Source organism: Loa loa, assembly GCF_000183805.2.
Source record: "Loa loa unplaced genomic scaffold supercont3.218, whole genome shotgun sequence".
Taxonomy (NCBI): Eukaryota; Metazoa; Nematoda; class Chromadorea; order Rhabditida; family Onchocercidae; genus Loa; species Loa loa.
In genome coordinates this window covers 96604-107902 of record NW_018108398.1, presented here as the reverse complement: position 1 = coordinate 107902, position 11299 = coordinate 96604, and the positions used below count along the sequence as shown (strand labels likewise).

General features: G+C 31.7%; 1 protein-coding gene across 1 annotated transcript; it reads left to right on the top strand.

The window, feature by feature from the left end:
• Positions 1-8134: 8134 nt before the first annotated feature.
• Positions 8135-11071, top strand: LOAG_02574 (hypothetical protein; the record flags this gene model as incomplete). The annotated part of the gene is made up of 7 exons (XM_020446049.1): positions 8135-8224; positions 9130-9291; positions 9738-9852; positions 9946-10185; positions 10326-10439; positions 10661-10803; positions 10895-11071. The coding sequence occupies 7 exons, from the start codon at positions 8135-8137 to the stop codon at positions 11069-11071; spliced, it is 1041 nt and encodes a 346-aa protein (XP_020303561.1).
• Positions 11072-11299: the final 228 nt, after the last annotated feature.

Sequence of the window (11299 nt, the reverse complement as noted above, 5' to 3'; positions counted from 1 at the left end):
AGGCTCGTTTTCACGACAGAGAGGTAATTCAGGTAACTGCTGCAGAAAGATAGACAAGGGTGTCAGAGTGACAAAGGCGAAAGAAAAACAAATTTTGTTGTTGGATTAGTTTTCATGAGTAACAAAATAGGACAAGGCAAGTTTCAACTAATGAGGTAGCTATGGCAATCAAAATTACACCACTCTAAGTGCAAATATTTTTGATAAATGATCAGATATTTTTCATCCCCTCCCTCTGTTTACGAACTCGTCTTCAAGAATTCAATTCAAAATATTCTCGGATCGATAATGAAACTTAGAAACGCAATATTTCCAGCACTGTGCTCAACCGCACTATCAAATTTCCCACAATTTTTTTAGCTGAAAAAGATTGCCTGACAAATGTTAAGCAAATGTTAAAAGTGCGGGATAAAATAAAAAAAACAAATCAGTTGTATGTTAAATGGGCTGACTTCCTTGACTTATCAATTTGTTCAGCTTTTCAGCACTCAATGGTAAAAAAATAAGCAGTAAATGGTCAAAAAACAGCATTCAGTGATCAAAAAGTTGCGCTCAACGGTCAAAAAAGAGCTGAACGCAAGTAATTTATGAATCAGAAAGTTAGCATTGCTTATTTTCGAAGCTGTGCCGTGATATCTGGTCCACGCGACATTTGCACCACGTGGCATTTCCGCAACCAGAAAAAAAATGGTCGCTTTGGTACTCTAGAAACCACCACTAGTTATTAATAATTAAGATTGTATTGCATTTGACACTTATATTGTCTCCGCAAAACCAGTATTTTGAACTAGTAATTTAGGCATAAAATTAATTTCAGCAGAACTAAGTTCCAGAATTTTTGCAAACTTCAGGATGTTTCGTTAGATCTTATCAATTCGATTGAAATTGCATTCATTAAGTTGTGGTTATCGCTTAGTTACTGATTAAAAGTGATGGAAAATGATGCAATTGCGAAAAAAAAGAACTCAAAATCTCGTAATTAAAAGCTTCAAATTGTGTGACTTGTGCATAAAGCATTTTTACTAAACAACTAAATAATACTTGAAAGGAAGAGAAATCTACTTCATGTCATGTTTTATGACATACAATTTGAATTTGGCAATTACAAGCAGCTAAATGAGTGTTGTATTTAATTAACATCATTTCTTATTGTCCTATCATATTGCTTGTACATTTACATGCACATAAGACCGCTATATGATTCGAACTTGAAGATACCATTGAAATATAAAAATATTTAAATCGAAGATTAAAATCATTCATTCTTGAGATATAATTGCTAAAATAATTTGATTCTTATTAAAACATATTTTTTTCTCTAATTGAACCATTTTCCAAGATTAATTAGCCAAAAGGAAAATTAAATGAAAATAAATTTGTCAATCTGATATAATTGCTTCCTTTCCAAATTAAAGATTGGGTTTTAAGTTTTTACATACATTATTTTAATCATTTACTAAGGAATTTGAGAAATTTGTGAAGTGACAAGACATTCCGCAAGTTTTGTAAACTTGGGACAATTAATTTATTAAAAGAAAAAGGTTGACAACATTTAGTAATAGCAAAAGAATGCTGTTAATTATGGAATGTGAAATGACAGTGAAATGATTGTTCATGTTGTAGTTGGTGGTGAAGCAACATCAATTGAAGTATCTTGAAAACTTAACTAGTCATTGGTTCCGTTTTGGTAAATTCAATTTGTATTCAGTATCTGGTTTTTGATTTCACCAACTATCCGTCTATAAATGAATCGGTGAAATATTTTACAATCTCTTATCACCAAATAAAAAATATCATAATTTCCAAAATTCGTGTAACATAAGCAAATGAATGAATGTCGAATGTCTGGCATCAAAAAAATTATGGGAATGTATTTGATTTCGAAAGTGATTTTAAATTAAATCTTGATTCAAATGAATTGTTGAAGCTGTTTAATGCAAACTATTAACACTAAATATTGATTGCGAAAGTAAATATGAGATACGTCCTTATGTTAATTATGCGATTAATTTTAACCGAAATAGAAATATACTTATCGCACAAGATTGACATCCAAATACAAAAGAACATTTTTCATTCGCGTTCTTTCATCATAAATATTTATCATATTTGTCATTTACTTCATTTACAGTCAAGTCGTAAACTGTATACTACAAATTTCATGATTTAAATAAAATTTGAAATGATAAATTATCCTGTTATCACGTCATTCGTTATACATTACAGTACAATGCGTAATTGGTAAACGACACACACGACATTTGCGCTACGCGACATTTGCGAATTAGCGGAGTGATTCTGGATAAGCATAATAGCTACTTTATGGACAGTTAATTTTTTTCTTTAAATTTTATCATACGTTTTCGACATCCATTCATTTGCTTATGTTACACAAATTTTGGAAATTGATATTTTTTATTTGGTGATAAGAGATTGCAAAATATTTCACCGATTTATTTACAGGTAAACTGTTAGATCGAAATTTAACGGTAAGTTTAGGTTGCCAATATATATGAACTAACTATTTTGCCGACAGACGAGACACTAGATCGTATACATGTCTGATTAAAGTACGAATATTTGAAAATATTTTCAAATCTTGATGCCATTCAAATTCAATATCAAATAAAATTTCTTCCTTCTTTTTTAATTTCCTTATTCTTTTCGTTTTGTAAACTGCTAAGTCTTCACTATTCGTTAAATTTTTCACTGATTTTAATGCCATGGATGTTAATTGAAAACTGAAATTGAGAAAAAATGTGAAAAAATTTGTGGGAATTGAAACAGTGAGATATCTGAAGATAATTTTCTGCATAAAATTTATTTTTTCTCTTTTTGCCACCATGCATCGTATCCCATCAGCTCACATATAACTGGAAAAACTATCCCAACTTTTATTTACTTCTGGTTGTTCAAATTCTTTTTCCTGATTGAAATTTAATTGATCATAATTATTGTTGAGTTGATTACGGCAAAAGTATGTGAACAAAATTACTGAATGGCAAGAAACTGACTGTCACATTCTCAGTAAATTTATTTCATCCCTAAATTTTCAACAAATGTTGTTCGTATTTAGCGGATAAATCGTCTCTTGCCATTCAGTAATTGCGATTATCAACAGTCTATCTCGACGATAAGAGAACGATTACATGGGAATAGAGTGGAGATTCAAGAAATTGACCAGTCCAAGTTTGTTGGTCATTTTGGTCTGAAATTAGGTCACTTCGTATCCATCAGCCACTTAATACGACAAGTGTAGTGGACAGTAGTGGACAATTACACATTACTGATCTTCCGATATAGTTTCACCATGAAGGTTCGTTTTTTGACCCTTCTGAAAAAAAAATTTAATCCGGAAAACTTCATTTAACAATCTATTGAGGAATTTATTAATTAAATGAATGTTTTTTGGCGAATGACATTTGTCAAAAATTCAATTTTTTCAATGACATTTTTGAAAAATTCATTTGCCAAAAACGGTTAACTTCTTCGATTTCAAATTGTATCCTAAAAGCTTTTTCTGAATATTAAACTGGATGACAAGCCATTTGTAACTTTATTTTCAAAGAAAATATCGGTCTTCGAACTTATGTTTGCATTAAAACTTGATTGAGATTCAATCCATTTATCCGAAAATATTGATCAGAGTATGTTGGCTTTCCATCTTTCTCCCCGTATAAATTGGAATTAGAATTTCTCACAACTTTTTTCCAATATCAATCGATAAGGTCTATTATACAGTGATTTAGACGTCTCCCAGAATGAAGCCCATTTGGATTTACAAAGTTTATTTTGACACATATGGAATTTTCCTAAACCACCTATTCACATGTAAAATGAAAATTCTTTTGCTATTTCGCTTCTTTTAAAGTTCAAGAGATATCATCTGTTAAAAATCTATTTTGTTTATTAGATAACCATGAAATTCGCCAAAAAGCGAAACGATTTTGAGGGGAAAGCGTAAAAGAACAGACGATATCCAAATAGCGCTGAGGTTGATAAAAACTCATTGAATAATTGATCTCATCATTGACTTTTTGCTCGAAAATTTATTCAAAAACTTAAATGTGCTTTGACTGAATTTGGAATAACTATTGACAGTTCAAACTATGATGGATTGATATCGAAAATAATTATTAATAAATGAAAATTTCTACAATATTAAAATACTAATGAATTGGAAATCTGAAGAACTTTTTTCTCAATCTTTCTTTTTTTTTCAATACCTAGTTGACATATAATGATAGTATTTGCAATGGCATATTTCTTATCTTCAGATTTTATTCAGGTGACATAGTTTCATATGCCACCAAATGATATATGGAAATGATTCTGAATTTGTCAAGTAATCTTTTTCATACGACACAGCTAATGAATTTGTTATCATTTACAAGGTTCATTTAAGTCAAGTAACTGTTAAGTAAATCTAACCAGAATGTTTTGTTGAATATAGAAATGGTTCAAATTTTCTGCTAAAATTTTTTCCAGGACTCTTTTTTTCAAAATGTGATGATTTTTTTCCATCCCTGATTGTCGTCTTTGACGAGACCTATCATATAGCAATATTCCTATCACTATCATGATAGAAATAATGCGATAGCAAGATTTGGATTCTATAGCTTTATTTCAAGCAAATTAAAGCTAACAAAATATTTATCCATTTTTGACAACCAAATATCTGCTGTTTGCTTAGTTGAGTTTACCACCATTTGACAGCAAAAGTAGTTTTTGTGCTTTTGTATGCTTTTACATTAACACTGAATGATCATAACGATTCTCCATCACTACAATAAGTTGTCTCATAAAATTGCAATATGTTGAAAAATCTACTCCAAGTCTCGAAAACAAATCTAGAAAGTCCCTAAGTAGTTTACAAATCTATTTTTGCGACATTTTCAAAATGATTGCTTCAGTTATCAAAGAATTATCAGCAAAATATTGACCTATATTTTCACTTACATATTAGCTTTATGAAAACATATATTTGAACAAAAAGCATATATTTGGAACCATATATTTATATAAACATATATTATATATTGTAAATATATATTATATATTATAATATTATATATTATATATTATAATATTATATATTGCAATATAAAATATATATTATAATATATTAATACGTATCATAATACATATTATATTTTAATACATATTATGATATATATTTTATATTATATATTACAATGTATTTTAATATATTTACATATATTATGTTTTACAAACATATATTTAAGAATTATTAGATGAATGTTTCGAAACCTTTCCAATTTGATTTCTAATGTCATCAATTTCTATCAGTATCGAGAAGCCATCTAACTCAAAATATATCTGAATCCGAGATTTGGAAAATCAACATCAAAAACCTATCAGATTCCTTTTAGCAAGATGGGAAGAGATAATAAACAGTTTTCTCAATTTTCGATGATTGTTCATCCCTTTTTATTTTTTAATTGACACAGACGACCGATCTTATGCCAACATCAGACAATATTACGTTATCACGTGAATCCCTTTTTTATTACACTAATGTTTTATAATGCGGACATCTGGAAGTACTTTTTCATTGCTGTCTACTGGTCATCAGTGGAAAAATGTCACGGTCAAAAATGGATAACATCGTTTATCATACCTTTTCTTTACTATCGTTGCCCACTTCATATCATCGTATAGTACGATGATGACGAAATAAGACACTACGGATTATATCTGCTTGAAAAGTACTTTTTTGATAGAGAACTTGTTGGAATTCTAACTTCACGTACTTCATTAAAACATAGGCTAGAAAATGTGATCCCTTTTGGTCAAGCAATTATTAGATGAAATGCTGATGAAAAAAGCAAGCATTACATTTGCCCAATGATCATGGTCCGCAATCATTACATATGTAATCCGCAAGCATCCTATACAGCTGTTTTTGAGCTTGTGACGCAAAATGATGATGTAATGACAAAGGATCACAACAAATTAAATGGCTATGGCACAAAGAATCCAGTTTTCTAGATAAATAAGTCTATCTGGTTAAGATCATTTGTCAATTTTAAATCACTCAAGCTGTCATTCCTCTGAACGACATGTGTGACGTTTTTATATGATTAATGACTTTCTGATAGAGTCACTAAGTTGAACTTATTAGTAAGTATCGTTTCAAACTTCGCTGACTTTAATTTTAGTCTTAAAGAAAAAAATTTCGCCACATCTTATTTGCTTTTCTTATAGTTCCAAACTCTACCATGGCCATTTGAGATATCAACGTGGGTTAATTAGTCTTTAATTGGCCCCTTTTTTGGCAACATCTTTTCAATGGTGTACGATGAAGCGATGATTGAGAGTAAAGTTGAGTCAATCCCGATGACCTCGAATTTTGTTTTATGATAACTGATTGGCGGTGATAAAAAGGCAGCTGTCTAATGTAATGATACTACAGTATCCTTAATATTATGAAACAAAAAGTTTGATATGAGAGAAAGCTATCTATCTCTTATTCACGACATATCGGCCAAGAAAAATTTCATTACAGGGTGGGTAATTAATGTTGATATTTCATAACATATCCTTATCACATACCGCTGATAACTTGTAATGGCAACTAATGACACTGCAATGGCACTTATACAGCACTTAAAGTAGTCTTAAAAATGAGATGAATGATTGATCATTTGTATTTTTGCTGTTACAACTAAAAAGAAGATGCGATCGACTTCTTCAATGTGAATTCCGGAGATCACCTAAATTCTTCCAATAATACGGATCAGGAAAGGACAAATCCCTTCAAATGCTTACATCTTTAACTTGCGCACAAATTTTTACGTTCTTTTTACAGACCTATGTCTAATGCTTCAAAAATTTGTTTATTTTTTCAATTATCAATGAATTTTGTCCTCAATTTTCCCACTCCCATCTTAAAAACAATGTTATGGACATTTTTGAAAAATTTTGAACATCATAGCTCTTTATTTTCAAGGAATAAAGTATATAAGAAAATCTGACCTGCTATATCGTGGATTAAAAGAATCAAAAGGAAATACTGAGTTTAAGCGAGAACGATTAACACAAGAAAGAAATCCGAACTCAAAATCCAACTTATTCTCTACTATAAAGTGTTTAATTAAGATAAACTTCTAACATTGCTGATTCAGAAAGTTGGATTCATTTACAATTTTGATAAAATATGATGGATAGAAGAAGTGAGCTTAATATTTGACATGTAATCAATCATAACTTCAAAATTATTCTATTCTTGAAACTTTGGTGAGGTCGTAGGAACTTATTCCTTGTCTATTACGGGTTGATCATGTAATGTTAAAATGCAGATGTCACAAAACTACTGAGAAACTCAGTAAATAGTTTAAGCAAACAATAAGCACATTATCTACTTTTGCATATTTCTTTGACATTTTTACGCAGGTGTGATGCTTGTGTTTTAGTTTTAGTGAAATGAAAAGATAGTGTTTTCATCTTACACTGTTAGCTAATGTTTTCCAAAATGCTATGGACATGAAAAACATTTTAGTACTTCCCTCAAATTTATTAAATGATTCGCAGGTTGTAGATAGTTTGACGTCAGCCGTAAGCTCTATAAACTAATAATTGTTTTATCTATGACGCTTTCACACAGCTCTTATCAATTTCTGTATTTCGAAAAAAATGAAACATTTTGCATACAGTATCACTCTAGTAACATGATGATATTCAGAAACCACCACAACTGAAACTGAAACTGTAAATTGCCTCTCTTCTGTTATCAAAGATTGATGGAGTGAGATTCATATCGGTAGACGGATCAAGTTTAATAAACCGGCAGACAAAATAATGGAGAAAGAATTTTCCGGAAATATTGCTCTGAAAAGATGAATTGTTGAACTTGAATAGATTAATTGACTCAATGAAATCTTCTAATTAATCAGTAAATGGATATTTGAACGATTATGTATTGTAGAGAAATGCTTGTATCAAATACAGGTACTACATCATAGAATCAAGAAGTTCAAAAGTCCATCCCATCATACAACTCATGTCACCATCTTCGGGCACTACGTCCGAAGTTGGCGTTTAAATACAATCGCGGACAAACATATCTAGATTTACATTACAAAGTATATTTTTCCAGATAAGCCAAAGCAGAATGGTTAAAGAAAATATAGTGTTAGGTATATTCAATAGGAATACGATCAATGCAGAAACTAATGGAGGCCATAAGGAGCTAAATGACCAAGTTATCTTAATGATACGAATTGTTTCTGTATTTAATTACTATTTTTACCTAAGTCAAACCACAGAACAATCTCCTGAGAGTGAAATCAGTTATCTTTACTTACTTTTTACATTTTTCTTTATAAAATTATTCTCTTCGTTTTACAGCCTACACTTGCTAAAATAAAAGACGTTGATCGGTTTCGCTACAACTTTTTGCTATTTGTAATCTGTCTGTACTACGTACTATATGAATGACTGTATCGTTACCATATTCCTCGATTTGTTTACCATATTTTTTGTTCACTTATATAAATTACTAACAAATACTAACTGATATTTTCTTCTTTCGTAAATATTTGTGATAATCTTTGAGTTTTCTTAAAATAGCTGGAACTCATTGGTCTATCAACTCGTAAGCATCATTTGATAGCCAGCGAAAATAGAAGCTAATGTGCGAATAAATATTATCTATTAAATTTATCGTAAAATGAGAGAGAAAGATGAATAGATGAAAATCTGAACCTTTCATTGATCGATCAACCATTGTAGGATATTGCAGAAGCTTGAGAGGTATTCACTTCGTCAAGTTAATTATTGAACGGCCTAAAGTAAATTTTCCAAATTATAAAACCTAGTAAATTGATAATTTAGTCCAAAGGCAAGTTTATCCAGTACAGTTTTCTAATCTTTGAAAGAAATCCTGAAAAATCCAGAAATTTGCGTATAAATTGATTCGTATCTTTTGCAGGACGTGGATTTCATCATATTAACAAGTTTACTGCAAATGTTATACTATGAAAGATTTCTTCATAATTTCTAAAAACCATATTATTATGCAAATGAAAGTTACTTTTATCTTTCACTTTGAAATAAAATTAGAGTTGATGTCCAATTACAAAACATAATTAATTATTCTACTGACAGATTACACTCATTACTAACGAAGACCGTTTCTTCATACTTGGCTTGGCTACTATTACAACATCGGTGTTAACGTTATTTACTCTGCTTTTGACAGCTGCAGTGATACAACGAAAAACAAGTTTGACGCGATTGGAAGCGGAATTACGTGCCGAATCATTTAAGGTTCCTGAAAATTAGAAATAAATTCAAAAAAAGAAACCGAAATGATATCTTTTCACTCATTTATCTGATATTAGCGATTACACGTTACACCTAGCCATGGATGAACACAACTTGAAAGAGAGTGCTCATTTTGACGTTTAGGTTTACCAGTTATAATTACCTTAGCCTAGTCCGATTATTATCTTACACTTACCCTAGATACAGATAGACTGGATAAATAGATAGCTTAAGCTCACTGAAGCGACACTATCTCTAGTTAAAGGCTTCTAGTTTAGCATTCTCTCACATATGTATGATGAAACTAAGATTGAATTTAAGGCATAAAGATTAAACGAAAAGGGAAAGGAGAAGGAAAGTTGCGGGAAAATCCGTCGTTATATATCATCGAGGCTTTTATAGACATCCAAGCTAATTTTGTTATACTTCAAATTGGTAAGAATTTTCAGAGGAAATCTTCGGCTCTGTGGATTGAAATAAGACATGCCAAGCAAATCACTGGTCGTACTATACGTACTGTACGACAAGCTGATTCGTTTCTTGAAACCGTTGAACGATGTAGTAGTAAGTAATACGTATATGCAATGAGCAGGTTGTTTTTTCTATGGTAATCATCCACTTGTGAAAACTTGATTTGCCATGCTAATCTGAATGCAGAATGTATGCCTCTGCTGTGTCCAATGGGAGAGCCCGGTCTTATTGGACCACCAGGAGTTGATGGGATTCCGGGTAGTCCTGGAAAAATGGGAATACCTGGTACTGATGGTGAAGATGTTATGGCTCAACCACTATTATTTCATCTCCCGTGTTCTATTTGCCCAGCTGGACCACCTGGTTTGCGCGGTTCACAAGGGGAGCGTGGCCGACCAGGTCCTCCAGGCTCTCCTGGTCCTTCAGGTCAGTTTTTATATATTTTTTTACGGAAATCTTGGATCGTGGAAGAAAAAGAGGCATGAAAAGAAATTATGACCTTCGAACAAATCTCAAGCACTTTTTACCTTACGTTAAAATTACATGGAAATTTAATGCAGTTACAGGTCGACCTGGTAAGCCAGGTGGAAATGGACCAATTGGAAATATTGGGCCAGATGGACCATGTGGAAAAGAAGGACCAGTTGGACCTCCAGGGGTATCTGGCGATGATACTTTCGGTATGTTTAATAGTACATTTACTTTTTTCCCAACGAATTTGTTTGTGATTTAGACATGTCTCTGTAGTGGGCTTGTTTTCTTTATTAATTGAAAAAAAGAAAATGAATTCTTGACCATTAGAGAACAAAAATATACTATCATATTGTTCAGCTGATGATTAATTGAAGTTGGTTTATCAGTGAACTATTTGTTTTGATCTCACAATTGAGTCAAATTTTAGCGGGTGTTGGTATTAAAGGACCAAAAGGTTTACCTGGACCTGGAGGTTCCAAAGGGCCACAAGGTATACCAGGTCGACGATCTAACATTCCCGGCAAGCAAGGAGAGCAAGGACCGATTGGTTTACCTGGACTACAAGGAAATGTGAATACTACAGTTATTTTCTGCTTACATCTTATTATCTTTTTCTAATTTGTTAAGCTGCATAGATTATATTTCAATAGTTCTATTTTAGACCGGTGGATACGGCGAGAAGGGACCATGGGGTCCTCCAGGAGAACCTGGAATACCAGCCATGTATTGTCCATCAGACTGTGGAATTTCGAAGATCCTTGCGCCATTCTCATTTGGTTTTCCTGTTGATTTCAGTGCGTCTTCCAATATTTATACTCATGCTTTGGATTCTACATAAAGGTGCTGTAATTCATTCAATCTGACTTGACATTTGTTAAATGTATACTTTAATTATTGTATAAACAATGCGAGTATTGATTTTTTAATGAAGCAATAAGTACTAACTTTATGTAATCACTCTTGATTTATTGTATAGACACCGTGGTTTAACCTTGTCCAAATCCTATCAATGATGACAGTCACCAAATCTGCCACTGAAGTAATACAATTCAACGGTTAAGCTAAG